The sequence below is a fragment of the Oncorhynchus nerka genome, linkage group LG18 (genome assembly GCF_034236695.1).
Source record: "Oncorhynchus nerka isolate Pitt River linkage group LG18, Oner_Uvic_2.0, whole genome shotgun sequence".
NCBI classification, from domain to species: Eukaryota; Metazoa; Chordata; class Actinopteri; order Salmoniformes; family Salmonidae; genus Oncorhynchus; species Oncorhynchus nerka.
In genome coordinates, this window is record NC_088413.1 from 64,083,955 (window position 1) to 64,108,965 (window position 25,011).

The 25,011-nt window shown below is 47.4% G+C and overlaps 1 protein-coding gene and 1 pseudogene across 1 annotated transcript in view; one reads left to right on the forward strand and one right to left on the reverse strand.

The window, feature by feature from the left end:
- LOC115115556 (rho guanine nucleotide exchange factor TIAM2-like) overlaps window positions 1-9,399 on the forward strand; it is a 170,132-nt gene extending 160,733 nt beyond the window's left edge. The window contains exons 18-27 of the mRNA XM_029688347.2: window positions 1,123-1,248; window positions 1,741-1,849; window positions 5,234-5,413; window positions 5,521-5,636; window positions 6,000-6,108; window positions 6,406-6,464; window positions 6,543-6,645; window positions 6,793-6,880; window positions 7,131-7,276; window positions 7,468-9,399. Coding sequence (XP_029544207.2) covers window positions 1,123-1,248; window positions 1,741-1,849; window positions 5,234-5,413; window positions 5,521-5,636; window positions 6,000-6,108; window positions 6,406-6,464; window positions 6,543-6,645; window positions 6,793-6,880; window positions 7,131-7,276; window positions 7,468-8,105 — 1,674 coding nt within the window. The 3' untranslated portion in view covers window positions 8,106-9,399. The remainder of the gene's footprint in view (window positions 1-1,122; window positions 1,249-1,740; window positions 1,850-5,233; window positions 5,414-5,520; window positions 5,637-5,999; window positions 6,109-6,405; window positions 6,465-6,542; window positions 6,646-6,792; window positions 6,881-7,130; window positions 7,277-7,467) is intronic.
- Window positions 9,400-11,821: 2,422 nt separating this feature from the next.
- Window positions 11,822-25,011, reverse strand: part of LOC115146333 (mitochondrial dimethyladenosine transferase 1-like) — a 35,424-nt pseudogene continuing 22,234 nt past the window's right edge.

Consider the following 25,011-nt stretch of genomic DNA (forward strand, 5'->3'; position numbering starts at 1 on the left):
TCTCTGACTGACTGCTGTAAAGAGAGCTATCGCTGACTGACTGCTGTAAAGAGAGCTATCCTGACTGACTGCTGTAAAGAGAGAGCTATCTCTGACTGACTGATTGCTGTAAAGAGATAGCTATCGCTGACTGACTGCTGTAAAGAGAGCTATCCTGACTGACTGCTGTAAAGAGAGCTATCTCTGACTGACTGCTGTAAAGAGAGCTATCGCTGACTGACTGCTGTAAAGAGAGAGCTATCGCTGACTGACTGCTGTAAAGAGATAGCTATCGCTGACTGACTGCTGTAAACAGAGAGCTATCCTGACTGACTGCTGTAAAGAGAGAGCTATCGCTGACTGACTGCTGTAAAGAGAGCTATCGCTGACTGACTGCTGTAAAGAGAGAGCTATCGCTGACTGACTGCTGTAAAGAGAGAGCTATCGCTGACTGACTGCTGTAAAGAGAGCTATCTCTGACTGACTGCTGTAAAGAGAGAGCTATCGCTGACTGACTGCTGTAAGAGAGCTATCGCTGACTGACTGCTGTAAGAGAGCTATCGCTGACTGACTGCTGTAAGAGAGCTATCGCTGACTGACTGCTGTAAAGAGAGAGCTATCGCTGACTGACTGCTGTAAAGAGAGCTATCGCTGACTGACTGCTGTAAAGAGAGAGCTATCGCTGACTGACTGCTGTAAAGAGAGAGCTATCGCTGACTGACTGCTGTAAAGAGAGCTATCTCTGACTGACTGCTGTAAGAGAGCTATCTCTGACTGACTGCTGTAAAGAGAGAGCTATCGCTGACTGAATGCTGTAAAGAGAGCTATCGCTGACTGACTGCTGTAAAGAGAGAGCTATCGCTGACTCACTGCTGTAAAGAGAGAGCTATCGCTGACTGACTGCTGTAAAGAGAGCTATCTCTGACTGAATGCTGTAAAGAGAGAGCTATCGCTGACTGACTGCTGTAAAGAGAGAGCTATCTCTGACTGACTGCTGTAAAGAGAGAGCTATCGCTGACTGACTGCTGTAAAGAGAGAGCTATCGCTGACTGACTGCTGTAAAGAGAGAGCTATCGCTGACTGACTGCTGTAAAGAGAGAGCTATCGCTGACTGACCAGGCTCCTGTCTCTCCGTTCCTTTAGATGGATAGTCTGTTTGGCAGCCTGCCAGAAATGCTGGACTTCCAGAGGGTGTTCCTGCAGACGCTGGAGGAGAGGATTTCCTCTTCACCTGACTTCAGCACACTGGAAACCCCTGTGCAGTTTAAGGTATGACACACTGTTTGTGACCCTTGTGTTACAACTGCCTCTGCCAATCCATCTCTCGTCATGCATGCGTGATATACACTAACTTAGATGACATGATTAAACCGCATACTCATCGACGCATTAACCAATGAGCACACACAAATGACATACAAATATGTGACATCACTCACCCAAACCACCTCCATTACTATAGATGAGCTATGATGAACAGTGAGTCTGGTCACACTTTGATATATCTGGATTTATTATTGCGAGATTGTTACCGGTTCACACATGATTGATTTACCACATCAACATGGCATCGTATCGATTTTGCCATTTTGACATGGAGAATTGAATGTTGATAAAAGCACTGTACTCAGGGGATAGAGAGGGCAGGCCTGGGAGATTTTAAATACTGTCCCGTGAGAGTGGTCAGGTCACGACTTCACATGTTCTCTCCATCTCACTCTCCTTCACACATTCTTACTCTCCCCCTCTCTCTTATTCCAGAAGCTTCTCTTCTCTCTGGGTGGATCCTTCCTGTACTACGCTGATCACTTCAAGCTCTACAGTGGCTTCTGTGCCAACCACATCAAGGTCCAGAAAGTCCTGGAGAGAGGTACGGGTCTCCCCTCTACCCACCACCCCCAACCAGCCCGAAATACCCCCTTGCACCTCCATTGCATCATCCTCACCAACCCCAGCACTCTATGTAAATGACATGGATGACTAGGCGTCTACCGTCCAGCATCAATAATGAACTCCAGTAAATGTCTCTGAGTGGAGCTACTCGCTTGGTGAAGTGATGCAATCCCACTTTACTTCAACCTCTCCTCGTATTCACTCAATCATTCCAGACTCCCATATTCTCTTTCATATCAACTCAACTGTAAATGGCTTCCCACTGTAAAACTGTGAAAGTGCCTAGGCTAGCTGGAGTAGTGCCCCCATTGTGCTGCACAGCTAACGAAGGCTGGTCTATAATGAGAGAAAGGCCACGAAATGCTGACAGGAGGAGTGCTAGTAATTTTGAGTGTCCCTGTTTATATGCTTGAATATAAATGTTGAACTTAATTTATGCCCGCAACGTTGGCCTCTTCCTCTGGTTTGGGCACGCTGCCCAGCGCAGAATGAATGAAACCGAGCAGGTGGGGAAATTGCACCCCGGTGCCTCTTAAATTCTTACCATTACAAGATTACGCGTTGCCTTCCTAGAAGCAGGTTACCGAAATTGAGTTTTAATAGCGCAGGGATAATCTTGCAAGCGGCTTTGCATGTTCCCCAACAGACTCTGATGAAGCAGAATGAACTGAAGTAGGAAACAGCAGCGTAAACATGGATTAAAGCAGAACTCTGCCTCACAGCACAACACAACCCAGTCCATCAGAGCCCAACACAACCCAGTCCATCAGAGCCCAACACAACCCGGTCCATCAGAGCTCAACACAACCCGGTCCATCAGAGCACAACACAACCCGGTCCATCAGAGCCCAACACAACCCGGTCCATCAGAGCCCAACACAACCCGGTCCATCAGAGCCCAACACAACCCGGTCCATCAGAGCCCAACACAACCCGGTCCATCAGAGCCCAACACAACCCGGTCCATCAGAGCCCAACACAACCCGGTCCATCAGAGCCCAACACAACCCGGTCCATCAGAGCCCAACACAACCCGGTCCATCAGAGCCCAACACAACCCGGTCCATCAGAGCCCAACACAACCCGGTCCATCAGAGCCCAACACAACCCGGTCCATCAGAGCCCAACACAACCCGGTCCATCAGAGCTCAACACAACCCGGTCCATCAGAGCTCAACACAACCCGGTCCATCAGAGCTCAACACAACCCGGTCCATCAGAGCTCAACACAACCCGGTCCATCAGAGCTCAACACAACCCGGTCCATCAGAGCCCAACACAACCCGGTCCATCAGAGCCCAGCACAACCCGGTCCATCAGAGCCCAGCACAACCCGGTCCATCAGAGCCCAGCACAACCCGGTCCATCAGAGCCCAGCACAACCCGGTCCATCAGAGCCCAGCACAACCCGGTCCATCAGAGCCCAACACAACCCGGTCCATCAGAGCACAACACAACCCGGTCCATCAGAGCACAACACAACCCGGTCCATCAGAGCACAACACAACCCGGTCCATCAGAGCACAACACAACCCGGTCCATCAGAGCACAACACAACCCGGTCCATCAGAGCACAACACAACCCGGTCCATCAGAGCACAACACAACCCGGTCCATCAGAGCACAACACAACCCGGTCCATCAGAGCACAACACAACCCGGTCCATCAGAGCACAACACAACCCGGTCCATCAGAGCACAACACAACCCAGTCCATCAGAGCACAACACAACCCAGTCCATCAGAGCATAACACAACCCAGTCCATCAGAGCACAACACAACCCAGTCCATCAGAGCACAACACAACCCAGAGCCCAACACAACCCGGTCCATCAGAGCACAACACAACCCGGTCCATCAGAGCACAACACAACCCAGTCCATCAGAGCACAACACAACCCAGTCCATCAGAGCACAACACAACCCAGTCCATCAGAGCACAACACAACCCAGTCCATCAGAGCACAACACAACCCAGTCCATCAGAGCACAACACAACCCAGAGCCCAACACAACCCAGTCCATCAGAGCACAACACAACCCAGAGCCCAACACAACCCAGTCCATCAGAGCACAGCACAACCCAGAGCCCAACACAACCCAGTCCATCAGAGCACAACACAACCCAGAGCACAACCCAGTCCATCAGAGAACAGCACAACCCAGTCCATCAGAGCACAGTCCAGCTCAGTACAACAAAGCCTAGCACAGCGGAGCCCAACACAACCCAGTCCATCAGAGCACAGTCCAGCTCAGTACAACAAAGCCTAGCACAGCGGAGCCCAACACAACCCAGTCCATCAGAGCACAGCACAACCCAGTCCATCAGAGCACAGTCCAGCTCAGTACAACAAAGCCTAGCACAGCGGAGCCCAACACAACCCAGTCCATCAGAGCACAGTCCAGCTCAGTACAACAAAGCCCAGCACAGCGGAGCCCAACACAACCCGGTCCATCAGAGCACAGTCCAGCTCAGTACAACAAAGCCTAGCACAGCGGAGCCCAACACAACTGAAACGAGGGCGTTCACAGAGAATCTGTGGGTGTCTGTCAGCGGTTCTAGTAATTACACATTCTCGCTCTGCCAACGTGGTGCCGGGCCAACGTGGTACTGGGCCCCTTCTCGCTACACATACACTTTTTGTGTTTACTCGTTAATTGCCTGCCAATTACTGTGTGAAGTGTCAATGCAGCTGCCTGTCTCTGTGGCTCAGAGTGCTATAATTAATACTCTAATGGCCTCTCAATCCTTTCACACATGAGACACACAGCGAGGTGGCAAGAAATGTCTACACCTGACCTCCAGGATGCCTCTCAATGTGTTACAATACTACTGTGCTTGATTTGGACTGAAATAGGTGCCGGTACTCATGTTGGGTGCCAGTACTGTTTATATTTAGGTGCAAGAGCTCCACAATACCTTTGAGCTAATATTCTATGAGAGGAACAGGAGCTCAAGCAGTAGAACATTTGAGGGGCCGGTCCTCTGCTCTGGTGAGCTCCTGCCAAGCCTAGACCGCACAGCACCTATTAGACATCTCTCCTCGCTATGCACACTGTGAAGGAAAATCACTGCTGTGAATCATAGTGTCTTTTGAATGGTATTGTTTGCAATGGAGTGGCAGTCTCATGTCCAAACCATGTTTTACAGTAGCTACCTGCAGTGTTGCCATTATACTGCAGTGGTGAGGAGAAGCCTATACTGCCCCCATGTGGACAAGAATTATTGCACCAAGATACATTGGTGGGTCTATTTAGCATCACTAGGCACAGTCCTCCAAGCGTGCTACAGAATGAAAGATGTGACTGAACAACTTACATGTACAGGGCTTGGTAAATAAGTCTGCTTGTTGTCTACAGCTAAGACTGATTGGTCCTTTAAAGAGTTCCTGGCTGCGAGGAACCCTACGAAGCAGCACTCCTCAACCCTGGAGTCCTACCTGATCAAGCCAGTCCAGAGAGTGTTGAAATACCCTCTACTGCTTCGAGAGCTGGTTTCTCTCACTGACACAGATAGCGAGGAGCACTACCACCTCACAGGTAACTTGAAGACTCACACACACACACACACACACACACACACACACACACACACACACACACACACACACACACTAACCCTTCCTTTCCCTCTTCTGTGCCCACAGAGGCCCTGAAGGCCATGGAGAAGGTGGCCAGCCACATCAATGAGATGCAGAAGATCTATGAGGACTATGGTTCTGTGTTTGACCAGCTAGTGGCAGAACAGAGTGGCCACGAGGAGGTAACTATACTGTAATGTACCCTGTGCTACCCCCTTCTTCCCTTACAGCAGCTTTCATCACTCTCACTCATATCTTCAATCTAGACACGTAGTTGGACTAACACCAGCACAGCCTGAATTTGCTGCACAACCATTAGGGTCAATTTAATCTATTCATCCTAGTGATGTATATCTCTTACAGAAAACTGGTTGGAAATAGCCAAGTTCCCATATAGATACTTCCTCTTTAGATACTGAACAATCACCCAACACAGAGAACTTGTTTGTGCTAGACGAGTGGCCCAGGTCGCTGTACAGATACAGTACTTACTATGTCCCTCACATACTGACTGTGGCCCATTGGCCTTTCCTTCTCTCTCCCAGGTCACAGAGCTTACCATGGGAGAATTCCTCATGCATTCCTCTGTCGTCTGGCTCAACCCCCATCCCTCTCTGGGCCGCATGAGAAAGGACCCCGAGATGACCGTGTTTGGTGAGTTAGAAAGACACTGTACTGTTACTGCCGTATCATGGGAAAGAGAGTGCCTGGCCCTTGCCAGAGCCTGGTAGCAGTCTCTCTCAGCCTGGACACAAACACATGTAAACACAATACACATTTTATGACTAGCTATTAGATAAATGTATTGTATATCCACAAAAATATGATGCTGTTCAGTGTTATACCAGTATAGTTTAGGGTTTTATGGATACATTGTAGTGCCAATGTGCTGTATTCCTGTGTAAACTCCCAAAGTTGTGCTCAAAGTTTTCATTTAGTTTCTCTCATCAGTGTTCAAGAAGGCAGTGATACTTGTCTACAGGGAGAGCAACAAGCTCAAGAAGAAGATGGTGAGTTCTCTTTCATTTACTTTCATATGCCTTTGATGCCAGCAGTGCCTAACATCTCTCTCTCTCGTGTGTGAGCAGACCACCCCTCGCTTGGCGCACTCCCATGGAGACCTAGACCCCTTCAAGTTCCGCTGGCTCATCCCGCTTTCTGCACTGCAGGTCCGACTAGGCAGCACTGCAGGTAAGAGAGCAAGACAGACACACACACACACACCCCCGGCTCTCATTAACTACCAGAGATATCATATTCTCTTGGATATTGAGTCTTTTGAAACTAAATTTAGATGTCTTGATTAAAAGGATCATCTCCAATCCCCTTCTTCCTAAGGTACTGAGACGACCTGCATCTGGGAGCTGATACATACCAAGTCTGAACTGGAGGGAAGGCCAGAGACTGTCTTCCAGCTGTGTAGCAGGTAAGAGAGAGCAGTAGTTCTGACTGGATCTATAGCTCTGGTCCTTGAGGGCCACAGAGTATGCTGGTTTTTCTTTATCCTCTTCATCAGAGGTCAGGGGTTACATGGGCTCTCTAGCCAATCAGTTGTCCATTGAGTGTCTGGGGGAAATAAACACCAGCAGGATTGTAGTCGCAGAGAAGTGGGACCTTCCTGTTGTAGACTGTGTGAATTAGCCCTCTGAGCATGGTACCGCTGTTTCCCTCCATAGTGTCCCAGAATGCAAAGTGAACATCATCAAGGTAATCCGCTCCATCCTCCGGGAGAACGTCAGACGGAACATGCTCCCGGCCGAGATGGGGTGTAAGGAGCACCTCACGCCTTTACGCAGCACCCTGCCCTGCTCTGCCAGGATAGGTGAGTTTCATCCCTGCCCTGTTCCCTTCCAATAACACTGCTTAGATTTTTTATCTTTAGACATGACCTTGACTTAAACCTTATAAGCACTTGACTTACTGTACATACAGTAGTGTTTGTGGCCAGATATTAGTGAATGTATTGCTCAGTTGGCAGCTGTCTCTTGCTCTCCCCCCTCCATCCCCCACCAGGTCCATCCAAAGTCTCCTGGCTGTGTAAGCAGCCCCTGCTGGATCTCCCCACCCCAGCCAGCACACTCAAACCTGGCCAGCCTGACTCAGACGAGGGCAGTCTAAGCAGCGGCACCCACAGCTCCTCTGACATTCCCCCAGCTGACGGTCCCACACAGCACAAGACGCTGTCTACCCAAAAGGACTGGTCTCGGGGCGGCCAGCGGCCCTCTAGCTTCAGCTCTGTGAAGGAGTCATACATCCTGAGTGATGAGGACGATGAGTTCAGTGAGGCTAGAGAGAGTTTCCCCTCCTGTGCCATTGAGGCCCAGTTTCTCAGTTTGAGGCTGTCGGAGGAGGCAGCTTCCTCCCGGGCACCGGCCCCCCGCGTGCAGCCAGAGGGAGCAGAGGTGAACACCCCAGAGAGCCAGCCCAAACTTGTCCGGGGCCACTTCTGCCCAGTGAAGAGGAAAGGTAGTAGCCAGCGGGCGCTACTGAGCCTACACAGCCGTTCCCTGGACAGCCAGACAGACCTGGCAGCCATAGACCTCAGCACTCTGCTGGAGAGAGAGTTCAGCGTACAGAGCCTCACCTCCGTGGTCAACGAGGACTGTTTCTACGATCCTACGGACACTGGCAGTGCCCCTAACAACTCATAGGGTCAGGAATAGACACAAGGAGAGGAGCCAAAGCTCTGCCCAGCGCCCGCTCCATGCCTGTCCTAGTCCCAGGGTATCTGTTGTGCCTCAGCCCTGAAGTTAAACTGTGTTCCTTTGAGAGTGTACAATCGGCATATCCCACTTGCTTAGGTATGCACAGGTGTAAAAGGAAAGATGAGCTACCTTTGGCTCAGCGACATGGTTGTCCCCCTAGAGAGAGACGAGGTGACTCAGTCCCTGATAATTACTGCAATGAATCTGCTGAGCACTAATGTACAACTACGCTCCTGCTCTTCTGTTTATGCCTCTGCCCAGCTCCCCTTCTCAATAATATGAATTGGCTTCCTTTACATAGGTGAGAGTAATGTAACGAATAGACTTTGTTCACCTTCCAGTTCATTCATGTCAGAGAGAAGGACGGCGATGAGAGGATTCCACTTTAGACTATTGAGACTCACCCTAAGAGCTTCACTTACACTTTCTAAAGCTCTAGAAGTCTGAGAACATCGAAATCCACAGGAGAGGATGGACATTGATTTTGTGACTTGCTGTACATTGTTTGCCTATTTAATTAGGCAAGTCAGTTAATAACAAATTCTTATTTTCAATGATGGCCCAGTTCCTGGGTTAACTGCCTTGTTCAGGGGCAGAAGGACAGATTTGTACCTTGTCAGCTCGGGGATTCGATCGTGCAACCTTTCAGTTACTAGTCCAATGCTCTAACCACTAGGCTACCTGCCGCCCCTGTATTTGTACATCAAGTGGATTTTTGTTTTTAAAGCAATGTTAATTTATTGATAGTTGTAACTTTTTATTGCTTTGCAAAATACATATGGGGTTGGCTTGAATTGAAGAATCTGGTATGTTTCACAGTGTATTGAATAAGAGTATGGTTGTCATCCTCCCCCAGAAGTGTCGCTTACAATGTACACAGGCATTGTCAAAGGAAAATGATTTAATTCAAATGTGTTGTCAACTTGCCCTGTTAGTAGCTCCCATACCTGAGTAGCTGGACTATAACTTCATTTGAATCTTTGATATTATTACACATACTGACATTGTACAGGTAGAAACGGCTGTAACTTGCAATAAATACTCTGGTCCCAGTGTTTCTGGGATATTTTGCTGTCGAGACATCCTATTATCTGACACCACCACGTACCCTCCCTCTCGGTTTGCCCTCAACTCACCACGTACCCTCCCTCTCGGTTTGCCCTCAACTCAACACGTACCCTCCCTCTCGGTTTGCCCTCAACTCAACACGTACCCTCCCTCTCGGTTTGCCCTCAACTCAACACGTACCCTCCCTCTCGGTTTGCCCTCAACTCAACACGTACCCTCCCTCTCGGTTTGCCCTCAACTCAACACGTACCCTCCCCTCGGTTTGCCCTCAACTCAACACGTACCCTCCCTCTCGGTTTGCCCTCAACTCAACACGTACCCTCCCTCTCGGTTTGCCCTCAACTCAACACGTACCCTCCCTCTCGGTTTGCCCTCAACTCAACACGTACCCTCCCTCTCGGTTTGCCCTCAACTCAACACGTACCCTCCCTCTCGGTTTGCCCTCAACTCAACACGTACCCTCCCTCTCGGTTTGCCCTCAACTCAACACGTACCCTCCCTCTCGGTTTGCCCTCACCACGTACCCTCCCTCTCGGTTTGCCCTCACCACGTACCCTCCCTCTCGGTTTGCCCTCACCACGTACCCTCCCTCTCGGTTTGCCCTCACACGTACCCTCCCTCTCGGTTTGCCCTCACCACGGTCTCGGTTTGCCCTCACCACGTACCCTCCCTCTCGGTTTGCCCTCACCACGTACCCTCCCTCTCGGTTTGCCCTCACCACGTACCCTCCCTCTCGGTTTGCCCTCACCACGTACCCTCCCTCTCGGTTTGCCCTCACCACGTACCCTCCCTCTCGGTTTGCCCTCACCACGTACCCTCCCTCTCGGTTTGCCCTCACCACGTACCCTCCCTCTCGGTTTGCCCTCAACTCACCACGTACCCTCCCTCTCGGTTTGCCCTCAACTCACCACGTACCCTCCCTCTCGGTTTGCCCTCAACTCAACTGTAAACATGCCTTTAATGCTAGCATACCAATGAATGTGAACCATAATGAACTGTTTTAAAAATAAACATTTTTATCTGTGAGAGCAGGTTGTTTTATCATGTTGTATTCCTAAGTCTGGCTTTGAGAATCTATATTCTTGTCTCTTTGACAGGTAAAGCACAGGTAAGATGAACGGTTTATTTCCAGCTCTATCCCAGTTGATGAAGCTGTCAGAGAAATTGAGAATCCTTGTTCTGCATTGGACCAAAGTATACTCTCAATGATAGGCAATTTAAGTGACAGAAGCAGGACAGAGTAGGAAGAATCATGCAAAGCAAAAATCCAAGAAATGTTGGTGTAATCTGTAGGAACATATTAATGAAACAGTAACATTGTTCCATCATCACTTTCAAAACAAATGGCCAGCACTTTATTTAACAAAACACTCAGTCCTCAATTAGGATTTTAGTAGCCTCATCAGGAGCTGCCAACTTTTCAACAGCACTCCACCCCCCCCCCCCCCCCCCGCCCCCCCTGTGAGTGAGACAAAGGAGACGGAATGGTCTGAATACCGTCAACATTTTCTTATTCTCCAAATTGTCCTGAAAAAGTTTCCGGACTCATTTCCCAGAGGACAAAGTCATATGGGGAAATCAGGATCAGGACATGATGGGTTGAGCATTAAACTCTTCTCACCACTTAACTCTCCTGCTGGTCATTTCACACACTATTCTTCCTTTATAACTGGACTGCGTGTTAGAGATTCCCTGTGTCTCACCAAGCACCTCCGGGACACCAGAGATTCCCTGTGTCTCACCAATCACCTCCGGGACACCAGAGATTCCCTGTGTCTCACCAATCACCTCCGGGACACCAGAGATTCCCTGTGTCTCACCACACACCGACCAGATTCCCTGTGTCTCACCAATCACCTCCGGGACACCAGAGATTCCCTGTGTCTCACCAATCACCTCCGGGACACCAGAGATTCCCTGTGTCTCACCAAGCACCTCCGGGACACCAGAGATTCCCTGTATCTCACCAATCACCTCCGGGACACCAGAGATTCCCTGTGTCTCATCGGTTTGCCCTCAACTCAACACGTACCCTCCCTCTCGGTTTGCCCTCAACTCAACACGTACCCTCCCTCTCGGTTTGCCCTCAACTCAACACGTACCCTCCCTCTCGGTTTGCCCTCAACTCAACACGTACCCTCCCTCTCGGTTTGCCCTCAACTCAACACGTACCCTCCCTCTCGGTTTGCCCTCAACTCAACACGTACCCTCCCTCTCGGTTTGCCCTCAACTCAACACGTACCCCCCCCTCTCGGTTTGCCCTCAACACGTACCCTCCCTCTCGGTTTGCCCTCAACACGTACCCTCCCTCTCGGTTTGCCCTCAACTCACCACGTACCCTCCCTCTCGGTTTGCCCTCAACTCAACACGTACCCTCCCTCTCGGTTTGCCCTCAACTCACCACGTACCCTCCCTCTCGGTTTGCCCTCAACTCAACACGTACCCTCCCTCTCGGTTTGCCCTCAACTCACCACGTACCCTCCCTCTCGGTTTGCCCTCAACTCAACACGTACCCTCCCTCTCGGTTTGCCCTCAACTCAACTGTAAACATGCCTTTAATGCTAGCATACCAATGAATGTGAACCATAATGAACTGTTTTAAAAATAAACATTTTTATCTGTGAGATGCAGTCTTGTGAGAGCAGGTTGTTTTATCATGTTGTATTCCTAAGTCTGGCTTTGAGAATCTATATTCTTGTCTCCTTGACAGGTAAAGCACAGGTAAGATGAACGGTTTATTTCCAGCTCTATCCCAGTTGATGAAGCTGTCAGAGAAATTGAGAATCCTTGTTCTGCATTGGACCAAAGTATACTCTCAATGATAGGCAATTTAAGTGACAGAAGCAGGACAGAGTAGGAAGAATCATGCAAAGGTAAAATCCAAGAAATGTTAGTGTAATCTGTAGGAACATATTAATGAAACAGTAACATTGTTCCATCATCACTTTCAAAACAGATGGCCAGCACTTTATTTAACAAAACACTCAGTCCTCAATTAGGATTTTAGTAGCCTCATCAGGAGCTGCCAATTTTTCAACAGCGCACCCCCCCCCCGTGAGTGAGACAAAGGAGACGGAATGGTCTGAATACCGTCAACATTTTCTTGTTCTCCAAATTGTCCTGAAAAAGTTTCCGGACTCATTTCCCAGAGGACAAAGTCATATGGGGAAATCAGGATCAGGACATGATGGGTTGAGCATTAAACTCTTCTCACCACTTAACTCTCCTGCTGGTCATTTCACACACTATTCTTCCTTTATAACTGGACTGCGTGTTAGAGATTCCCTGTGTCTCACCAAGCACCTCCGGGACACCAGAGAAATGGTGTTTAAAAATGCATGCGTGTGCCTGGTAGAAAGGTTAGAGCTAGGAGCAGTCCGTTGTCTTGTCTTTAACAGAGACCATTAGACACTCCTTCCCCTCTGTCCTTCTAGCCTCTCTCTCTGTCAGGGGCTGCTGAGTGCTGCTGCCTGATCGCCTGTTAAGGTGTTTGAGTCTGAAGTCGTAGGTGAGGAGGCCCTGGTTCTCAGAGCAGAGGCAGCTATAGGCGTCTGCCAGTCCTCTGTCAGGGATGGAGAGCTCCGTGGGGCGCAGGTTGGGGTCCACGTCTGCCTCATGCATCATCACCTCCGCCAGCTCCAGCCTCTGTCTCCGGGAATAGCATTCTGGGAAGAAAACGGGGAAAAGCTCAGGGGGCTTCCGGTCCATAATGACCACTCATAGGTACAGTACAGGGCCAGATGGAATCTGCTGAGGCAATATGTCCACAAGCCTCCAGCTATCGTTTAGAAATAGAAAACAATTTAAATCAAACATGCTGCCACAAAGAGCATAAATTAATAATGTGGTGATTAAATATGCAGTGTTAAAAAGAAGATTCCATCAGACCATACTAACACTGTAGATGAAAGTAACTTAGAAAATTCAGTTGTCATGTCAGGACCTCTCAGATCATTGGCCGTGGAACGGAGACGAGGAGAATAAACAATGGAAGACTTTCGACTAGAGATGTAGCCCCAGATGCCCTCAGCAACACCATGGGTTTTCACAGTAAGCATAATACAGAACCCAACTTCAAGAGCATCAGATCACATCGCAGAACCCACATACTCAGTACAGATGCTTCCTTAGCGCAGTGCCAGGTAGCTCCTCTTCAAGCTGTTAAAGCTGTCTCTCTACTCGCTGCAGTTACATAAGTTGTCTTCCTATGACACCCCAATGACTCATAATTGCTGTTCTCTTCTTTTGTTCTCCGGCCCTACAGCCTGCCTACCTACACTCCTCACAGGCATGGATGTGAGGGGGAGTGAGAGAGAGAGTCATGAGCAGTTTTGTATAGCGCTGGTCATGGATGAACTGAGAGTTCACTTAATGCAGCATGTAACAAAGAGAGAGTCTAGAGCGAGAGAGAGAGATTAAAGCGTGAACCGTAGCAGGAGGAGGGGTAGAAATATTGCTTACTGGATTCCTTTGCGGTAGCGCTTCCTCTGGAACTGGAAGACATTCCTGACTACTTTCTCCACCAGCTAGAAGGGCTGCTTGATTTGGGGCTGAGCCAGAGGGGTGAAGTGCACCACCCCCACGTCCACACACAAGAGACACAAGCAGCAGGGGTAAAATATATCTGTACGTAACACTGAAGGGGCAGAAGAAGTGGCCACCTGGGCAGGCTCTTGACAGCAAGGTAGACAAAATTCGAGCAAGGGTTGCCTTCCAGAGAGACCGATGTTAACATTCTCTGTTTCATGGAAACATGGCTCTCTCGGGATATGTTGTCGGAATCGGTTCAGCCACCGGGCTTTTCCATGCATCGCGCCGACAGAGATAAACACCTCTCTGGGAAGAGGAAGGGCAGGGGTATATGCTTCATGATTAACGACTCATGGTGTAATCATAACAACATACAGGAACTCAAGTCCTTCTGCTCACCCAACCTAGAATTCCTTACAATCAAATGCCGGCCATTCTACCTACCAAGAGAGTTATAGTCACAGCTGTGTACATTCCCCTTCAAGCAGACACCAAGCCAGCCATCGAGGAACTTCACAACTGTATGCAAACTGGAAACCATACATCTTGAGGCTGCATTTATTGTGGCTTGGGATTTTAACAAAGCAAATTTGAGAACAAGGCTACCTAAATTCTTCCAGCATATTGATTGCACTATGCACATGCACAATACCCTCGACCACTACTACTCTAAACTCCCGAGGTGCCTACAAAGCCCGCCCCTCCCTTCGGCAAATCCGACCACGACGCCATCTTGCTCCTTCCGTCTTATAGGAAAAAACTCAAACAGGATGTACCAGTGACGAGAACCATTCAATGCTGGTCCGACCAATCTGAAGCCAAGCTTCAAGATTGTTTTGATCACGCAGACTGGAATATGTTCCGGTCAGCCTCAGAGAACACGACCGCGTAGCCATGCACGCCTCCAACTCAATCATCAAGTTTGCAGACGACACAACAGTAGTGGGCTTGATTATCAACAATGACGAGACAGCCTACAGGGAGGTGAGGGCACTCGGAGTGTGGTGTCAGGAAAATAACCTCTCACTCAACGTCAACAAAACAAAGGAGATGATCATGGACTTCAGGAAACAGCAGAGGGAGCACCCCCCTAACCACATCGAAGGGACAGCAGTGGAGAAGGTGGAAAGTTTTAAGTTCCTGGGCGTACACATCACAGACCAACTAAAATCGTCCACCCACACAGACAGTGTGGTGAAGAAGGCGCAACAGCACCTCTTCAACCTCAGGAGGCTGAAGAAATTTGGCTTGTCACTCAAAACCCTGACAAACTTTTACAGATGCACAATCGAGAGCATCCTGTTGGGCTGTATCACAGCCTGGTAAGGCAACTGCACCGCCCTCAACTGCAAGGTTCTCCAGAGGGTGGTGTGGTCTGCACAACGCATCACCAGGGGCAAACTACCTGCCATCCATGACACTTACAGCACCTGATGTCACAGGAAGGCCAAAAAGATCATCAACCACCCGAGCCACGGCCTGTTCACACCGCTACCATCTAGAAGGTGAGGTCAGTACAGGTGCATCAAAGATGGGACAGAGAGACTGAAAAACAACTTCTATCTCAAGGCCATCAGAATGCTAAACAGCCATCAAACTCAGAGGCTGCTGCCCACATTGAGACCCAATCACTGGACACGTTAATAAATGCAGCCTAAATAATGCCACTTTAATAATGTTTCATATATCACATGTACAGTGGGGGAAAAAAGTATTTAGTCAGCCACCAATTATGCAAGTTCTCCCACTTAAAAAGATGAGAGAAGCCTGTAATTTTCATCATAGGTACACTTCAACTATGACAGACAAAATGAGAAGAAAATCACATTGTATGATTTTTAATGAATTTATTTGCAAATTATGGTGGAAAATAAGTATTTGGTCAATAACAAAAGTTTATCTCAATACTTTGTTATATACCCTTTGTTGACAATGACAGAGGTCAAACGTTTTCTGTAAGTCTTCACAAGGTTTTCACACACTGTTGCTGGTATTTTGGCCCATTCCTCCATGCAGATCTCCTCTAGAGCAGTGATGTTTTGGGGCTGTTGCTGGGCAACACAGACTTTCAACTCCCTCCAAAGATTTTCTATGGGGCTAGGCCACTCCAGGAACTTGCAATGCTTCTTACGAAGCCACTCCTTCGTTGCCCGGGCGGTTTGTTTGGGATCATTGTCATGCTGAAAGACCCAGCCACGTTTCATCTTCAATGCCCTTGCTGATGGAAGGAGGTTTTCACTCAAAATCTCACGATACATGGCCCCATTCATTCTTTCCTTTACACGGATCAGTCATCCTGGTCCCTTTGCAGAAAAACAGCCCCAAAGCATGATGTTTCCACCCCCATGCTTCACAGTAGGTATGGTGTTCTTTGGATGCAACTCAGCATTCTTTGTCCTCCAAACACGACGAGTTGAGTTTTTACCAAAAAGTTATATTTTGGTGTCATCTGACCATATGACATTCTCCCAATCATCCAAATGCTCTCTAGCAAACTTTAGATGGGCCTGGACATGTACTGGCTTAAGCAGGGAGACATGTCTGGCATTGCAGGATTTGAGTCCCTGGCGGCGTAGTGTGTTACTGATGGTAGGCTTTGTTACTTTGGTCCCAGCTCTCTGCAGGTCATTCACTAGGTCCCTCCGTGTGGTTCTGGGATTTTTGCTCACCGTTATTGTGATCATTTTGACTCCACGGGGTGAGATCTTGCGTGGAACCCCAGATCGAGGGAGATTATCAGTGGTCTTGTATGTCTTCCATTTCCTAATAATTGCTCCCACAGTTGATTTCTTCAAACCAAGCTGCTTACCTATTGTAGATTCAGTCTTCCCAGCCTGGTGCAGGTCTACAATTTTGTTTCTGGTGTCCTTTGACAGCTCTTTGGTCTTGGCCATAGTGGGAGTGTGACTGTTTGAGGTTGTGGACAGCTGTCTTTTATACTGATAACAAGTTCAAACAGGTGCCATTAATACAGGTAACGAGTGGAGGACAGAGGAGCCTCTTAAAGAAGAAGTTACAGGTCTGTGAGAGCCAGAAATCTTGCTTCTTTGTAGGTGACAATACTTATTTTCCACCATAATTTGCAAATAAATTCATTAAAAATCCTACAAAGTGATTTTCTGGATTTTTCCCCCTCATTGTGTCTGTCATAGTTGAAGTGTACCTATGATGAAAATTACAGAACTCATCTTTTTAAGTGGGAGAACTTGCACAATTGGTGGCTGACTAAATACTTTTTTGCCCCACTGTATTTTATACAATCTATTGCACCTTGCTTATGCCGCTCGGCCATCGCTCATCCATATACTTATATGTACATATTCTCATTCACCCCTTTAGATTTGTGTGTATTAGGTAGTTGTTGGGGAATTGTTAGATATTACTGCACTGTCGGAACCAAAAGCACAAGCATTTCGCTACACTCGCATTAACATCTGCTAACCATGTGTATGTGACCAATAAAATGTGATTTGAAGAGGATCCACTCATGGGAGCAAAGCGAGTGGAAGACGGGAAAGAGGGGATGAAAAAACAGGTGACATGCGATGGATGGCAAGCTGGTTCCGGTTGTCACAGTAACACCTGTGCGAGGAAAAAGCCAGCCCTCTTCCTGTCACGCTGCCACTTAGCAGGCGCCGTTCAATACCAGAGAGCCTGATGAGACATGAGGTGACACGTTCAAACACCCCTTTATCTCTATTGTTTCTGAGGGGGAGTCCAGCGGCTTCAGACCCAATGGAATGGAGGAACCAGGCAGGGAGAAACAGCTCTTCCTCCAGGCTAGTGTGGAATCCTGGCTGTGGTTCCCCTCTCAAGCAATCTCTCTGCCTCCTGATCCCGACGTTGAAGTAATCATGCCAGAATCAGCAGAGCCTAGTCTTACTCAGAGCTCTCTCCTCCTCCCAAACTCACCCTCATTCTCTCTCCCTCACTGGCTCTTTCTCTAATTGTCCATCCTCTCTCTAAGGGTATTTATTTTATTTTTTATTTTTTTATTTCACCTTTATTTAACCAGGTAGGCTAGTTGAGAACAAGTTCTCATTTGCAACTGCGACCTGGCCAAGATACAGCATAGCAGTGTGAACAGACAACACAGAGTTACACATGGAGTAAACAATTAACAAGTCAATAACACAGTAGGAAAAAAAGGGGAGTCTATATACATTGTGTGCAAAAGGCATGAGGAGGTAGGCGAATAATTACAATTTTGCAGATTAACACTGGAGTGATAAATGGATGGACATGTACAGGTAGAGATATTGGTGTGCAAAAGAGCAGAAAAGTAAGTAAATAAAAACAGTATGGGGATGAGGTAGGTGAAAATGGGTGGGCTATTTACCAATAGACTATGTACAGCTGCAGCGATCGGTTAGCTGCTCAGATAGCAGATATTTGAAGTTGTTGAGGGAGATAAGTCTCCAACTTCAGCGATTTTTGCAATTCGTTCCAGTCACAGGCAGCAGAGTACTGGAACGAAAGGCGGCCAAATGAGGTGTTGGCTTTAGGGATGATCAGTGAGATACACCTGCTGGAGCGCGTGCTACGGATGGGTGTTGCCATCGTGACCAGTGAACTGAGATAAGGCGGAGCTTTACCTAGCATGGACTTGTAGATGACCTGGAGCCAGTGGGTCTGGCGACGAATATGTAGCGAGGGCCAGCCGACTAGAGCATACAAGTCGCAGTGGTGGGTGGTATAAGGTGCTTTAGTGACAAAACGGATTGCACTGTGATAAACTGCATCCAGTTTGCTGAGTAGAGTGTTGGAAGCACTTTTGTAGATGACATCGCCAAAGTCGAGGATCGGTAGGATAGTCAGTTTTACTAGGGTAAGTTGGCGGCGTGAGTGAAGGAGGCTTTGTTGCGGAATAGAAAGCCGACTCTTGATTTGATTTTCGATTGGAGATGTTTGATATGAGTCTGGAAGGAGAGTTTACAGTCTAGCCAGACACCTAGGTACTTATAGATGTCCACATATTCAAGGTCGGAACCATCCAGGGTGGTGATGCTGGTCAGGCGTGCGGGTGCAGGCAGCGAGCGGTTGAAAAGCATGCATTTGGTTTTACTAGCGTTTAAGAGCAGTTGGAGGCCACGGAAGGAGTGTTGTATGGCATTGAAGCTCGTTTGGAGGTTAGATAGCACAGTGTCCAAGGACGGGCCGGAAGTATATAGAATGGTGTCGTCTGCGTAGAGGTGGATCAGGGAATCGCCCGCAGCAAGAGCAACATCATTGATATATACAGAGAAAAGAGTCGGCCCGAGAATTGAACCCTGTGGCACCCCCATAGAGACTGCCAGAGGACCGGCCAGCATGCCCTCCGATTTGACACACTGAACTCTGTCTGCAAAGTAATTGGTGAACCAGGCAAGGCAGTCATCCGAAAAACCGAGGCTACTGAGTCTGCCGATAAGAATATGGTGAAGGGATTGTGCTGAAAGAACCACAACACACAAAAAGGACAACTCATCTTTAGGTGCATCTGTGAATGTGCAGTAGGAGGGAAGGCTGCGTCCCTCATGAGACTACCAGGGGGTCTAATGCAGTGACCCCCTCTCAACACCTCTCAGATCAGGAGGGGGGTCTAATGCCCCCTCCCCACCTCTCAGATCAGGAGCCAGACCTACAGCTCAGTCTGAGAAGTGAAGTGGAGCTATGGACCAATGACACAGCAGCACCAGTGAGACACTGGGCAACAGAGCGGAGAATTGTAGCCTGCCTAGCTGCCTGCTTTCACCTGGTAATAACCTTGTTTCTCTGGTGTGAACGCCACTCAAGGGAGGGAGACGAGAGGAGGTGCAGGGAGACGAGAGGAGGTGCAGGGAGATGATATATGCAAACATTTCCAGGTATGTGAAAGAGGATACAGAAGGTACAATACGAGGCAGAGTATACAGAGCGGACGAATAGAAAACCAACACAGGCAAAAACACACACAGTTATGTGGGTGCGAGGGTGTTTAATTTACAGCAGAGCTCTCCTGTTGAGACAACCTGCCCTAAAGAACTACCTCCAGCAGCATCTTTGCGTCTGTGGGGGTTGTGACTCAGACTATACCCTCCTTTGTTATTCTTGGCTAGGGAAGGGGAAGGGCAGGATAATTGGGGGAGGATAACTAAAGTGATCCAAGGATGTGATGGAGCCTTTCTAATGAGCTGTTTAGATTCTCTCCCTCCCGTGCTGTGCTGCGCTGCAGCCTCTGGCTGGGCTTGTAAACCAGGACCGCATCTACTATCTCATCTGATCTATAGCTCTGTATGTTACCGCTTGCCTTACCGCTCGCCTGCCTTACCGCCTGCCCGCCCGCTTGCCTTACCGACTGCCTTACCGCCTTGGCATGGGACACCACTGCTAGACTGGAGCCTAGTTGTCAGAGCAGCCAGCTATATTGTAGTCTATAGGAGTACAGCTAACTCCTGGGCTGCTCACATCACTATCAGTTGTCAGAAGACGAGAGGGTTTTGGACACCAGTTACAGTAGACTTTCAGGGCAGGGAGAAGAAGCGCTGCATTGCTTTGTGATATACTGGGGCTGAAAAGAGTAACTGTGACAGGAGCTATCATCAGAGATGGACTCATCTGCATCAATTGGGTGGAACAAGGCTGACATGAGGAAAATCCATTTTTCCACCTGTCACCTCAACATGCTAGGATGATTTGGGTGAGAGGCCGTCTCATACCTTGGTACTGCAGTGTGCCTTTACCAAAGCACACACCCAGAGTGATGCAGCATCAACCCACCATCTGGTCTGTCCAGGTAGCACAAAATAGTGCCTTTCATTTCACTCCTGGAGGAATTAGGCCATTTTATATTCCGCACTTCATTAGTGGGATGATTGGAATGTAAATAGAACTTCATGTTGTAACGAACATGTATTTTAACAGGGAAGCAAATCATAATCCCTAATGATTTGTAGATGAATTGCACTACTCTAAATTGGCTTGTTATATAAGGATCTACATAAAAATGATCCTGCCCTCTCCATGGCTAATTTAGTCTGACTCTTTTAAACAAAGACTTCAAACATTTACAGAGACTTAACCTACTTTTCCTCTTGCACACTAATACTGTATACTGAATAATCATAACTGAACTTTAACACTTTCTTTTATTCCTAGTCATTTTCCACAGGTCTGCCTTTGTCCCCCTCAACGACCGTGACCCAACTCATCTCAGTAATATGGAGTCACGCACATATCCATATTAACACTTATACATTTCATCTCTATGACCTTCCGGGAGCTCTGCAGGAAGGAACTCTATTACACTGGCCTTGCCCTGTAGCTCTCCAAGTCCCATTGTCCATTTCTACCTTCCACTCCTTTTCCCCGAGCCCTCTCTCTACCCAATGTTGTGTGAGCAGTAATTTGTCATCTCCCTCTGAGCGTAACCAAGATGAGATGGCAGGCCCTCAGGGTGGCTAGCCGAAACCACCTGAGCAACCCGTCTTACGTAACTGCTGCAGGTTCTGAGGGGGGAGCCAGGAACAATGGAATACACAGCTGTGGAATACAGAAAGTAAAATACAATCAAAAGGAAGATTCCCTCAAGGGGAAAGAGATGCATTAATCATAACAAAACCTTCAGAAGACAACCTCCATTATATCAGAAGACAACCTCCATTACATCAGAAGACAACCTCCATTACATCAGAAGACAACCTCCATTACATCAGAAGACAACCTCCATTACATCAGAAGACAACCTCCATTACATCAGAAGACAACCTCCATTACATCAGAAGACAACCTCCATTACATCAGAAGACAACCTCCATTACATCAGAAGACAACCTCCATTACATCAGAAGACAACCTCCATTACATCAGAAGACAACCTCCATTACATCAGAAGACAACCTCCATTACATCAGAAGACAACCTCCATTACATCAGAAGACAACCTCCATTACATCAGAAGACAACCTCCATTACATCAGAAGACAACCTCCATTACATCAGAAGACAACCTCCATTACCTCAGAAGACAACCTCCATTACATCAGAAGACAACCTCCATTACATCAGAAGACAACCTCCATTTTCATTTTACCTTTATTTAACTAGGACAGTCAGTTAAGAACAAATTCTTATTTTCAATGATTGCCTAGGAACAGCGGGTTAACTGCCTTGTTCAGGGGCAGAACGACAGATTTTTACCTTGTCAGCTCAGGGAATTTGATCTTGCAACCTTTCGGTTACTAGTCCAATGCTCTAACCACTGGGCTACCTGCCGCCCCATTACATCAGAAGACAACCTCTATTAAATCAGAAGCACAGATGGACAGGACAGGCACTCAGGAGGTATAGGCACTAGGCAAGCTAAAGCTATGGGCAACTTGCTGGAGGGGGCCCTGTCTTAGTGCCTTGCTGCACTGTGCTGTCTGCCAGTGTTTCCCACACTCTCAGAACAGCCCTGGGCACACAGCACAGGTTAACCATCCTGATCCACGGCACAGGTAAACCATCCTGATCCACAGGTCCTCTCAATTGTTTTCCAAAGGAAAACTCACCAACTTTACAGTCAAGAATTCCACTAGGTCAGAAGAGAGATTAGGACTGTGGAAAAAATGTGTCTACTGAACAAACAAAACAGGATCTACGCTGTTTTTACAAGACATTTAAAAAAAACAAAAATTGGTCGTAAATCTTAGTAAAGAAAACATGCAGGCCCTAAATCAAACCAACCCTGGGTAATTTCACATCGTGTCACCACTGTTTCCCCTGATGGTTTACAAACATTCTGCATGTTGAAAATGGGCATGATGACACCTCCGACCGTGACGTTAAATAACAAGGCTTTTACAAAATGATGAGCACAAAACCAATTAAACAATATGCAAATTGAACAATAAAATCCCTCATCTCAGGAAAGGACAATCTTTGTGTCCAGTCATGCCTTGGAGCTATAACATGGAGGATGGGGCTGCAGTGATAAAACAAGGAGCCATGCTTATAATAGCCTGCCATGTCTTCACACATCACACATCTGCACTCCCTGGGTACATGTTAACTGTGGTTTCTTCACCCCCCCCTCTCCCATCCCTGTTATTTATTTATTTCCCAACAGAACATCACTAGCATCAAGGATCTTGTCGGTAAAAACACACTCAAACACAGTACAGTGCTTAAATAGTGTGGCTATTTCTCCTTCTGCAGCAGCAGCCCACGAGGGCCTGGAGACTGAAGTCTGAAAGGTCAGCAGCCAACCAACTCAGGTAATACTTTGTGTGTGTGTGTCTGTTATTGTGTTGGTGATGTCTTATCTGTGGAAATAGTCTCTGAGAGGATATCTTGGGGGATTCCACAAAGGTAGATCATTGGACCAAATTAAACAAACAGATCAATCAATCACTTAGCAGATATACCTGCCACCTCCATTTTGGTCATTACTGGTGTGGCGAGAGAGGGGAGATCATTCTCCTGAAACTGGCTGTTTATGATGATCTTGCCCATGCAGCAAAATTATGGAAACACACATCTGCGTTATCAAGACTATCACGTCTATTAGCCCAGTCTGTTTTTCGCATCTCTTTGTCATTCATGAATCAAGGCCGTCCTGCTTGCCCCTCCCTTCCCCTACTAGACGTCCTCTGCAGAGGGGACTGGAGGAGCAATGAGAGGAGGGTAGCAGCTGTGAGTTTAGTCTCCCACTGAGTGGTTGCTGATGCTGACTGCTCTAGGGAGTGTCCGTTTTGGCATAGTGGACTCGCTACCACATAAATAAAAGAAAAACACTGCCAGAACAGCCACTACCACCTGCTTGGAGTAGGTTTTCTTCATATGGTTATTATTGTAGAAGTGTCATTGTATTATTATTTGGTGCCCAATGTGTATCTAGTAATTCAATCTATATAGTTCAGGATCTACATTAACATGTGTTCATTAGGCTAGATTATAGATCTGACCTGGGGGTGTAGGTAAAACAATGTTGAATAAATTATATTTTCCAGGGTGCTATGGGTTATTCATTATTTGCATAGATGAAAAAACGCAGCAACGTGGTTGTGGAAAGTTATTCGGGGTCTCTCTGGTTAGATAGATACGTTGGACAAAGTTGTCATTTCTTTAGCTTAAACATTTGAGACTGGAGGTAAGCTCACTGAAGCAGAACTGTTATTATGATATCTGTGTAATTATGAAAGCAGGTGTATCTGTCATTAGGCTAACATTTAATCGCTAGCTAGCTCGGGTTAACTACGGCTAGGCTAACAGGGAGAATGAATATAGCCAAAAGTGTGCACATTGTTTCAGATAAATATTAGCTAGTTATGATAAACAATCCGGTGGCTAGATGCCACCTCTAGCTAGCCAGCTAATAATGAGTCAATATTGGAATGAAGCAGCTCTGTCTTATGATTGATTGCAGTTTGACTGTTAGCGGGCTGAGCTGGTCCATAATACGTTTGCTTGTCTCCATCATCTGCTGCATAAATCAAGCATTGTGTGACAAGTGCATTGAACAACTCAATGAATTCTAATGCAATGCAAAATAAATATAGTAGTACGTAGATGACCCTTCACACACACAAAAACAGTTAGTGTCAGTGTAAACCATAGTAAGCTTCGCTATGGTGCATACTATTCTGTAGCAGCTCGTCTCACGAGCCATGTGACGTAGAGAGAGTCTATTCTACAGCACTGAAAGGAAAGCAGAGCAACCCCCTTTCAGAAGTGCCGAGTGAGCGCGTGTGGCTCACGACTGGCTAGGATGTCCTTTAATATACGGTTGCTATGGAAATGGATGACATGAAATGGATCCGTACGGCTAAAAAATCTCCTCGAACCCTCCTCACCTCGTGTTTTTACAGACATCACTGCCAACAACCTGACACGTCATAGGGATATCGGCACCAGCCGAGGTAAGGATCTCAACATTGCTCTCTCTTGCTGTACATCATAAACAATTATAATTAAAGGATGTTTTCCCTTGTACCCTTACTGAAGAATAATCAATACATTTTAAATTAAAAAGCAATGCTGGCAAATGTGAACATCTTAAAATAAAAAAAATAACGAATTGTCTGTCTTATTTCAAAGTTCTATAAAATGTTCTAAACAAAAATATTTATTATTGTATCAGTGATAAAATGATACAAAAATGTGAAGTAATGTGTTAATATTAAAGTCACTGTGGTGGGGTAACCTTATTGAAGTGTGGTGATAAGGACACTGCAGCTTTAAGTCCACATATTGAGCATTACAATTATCAGAAAGTCATTCTCTTCAGTAACAGTTCCATGAGGCGCCGGCACAG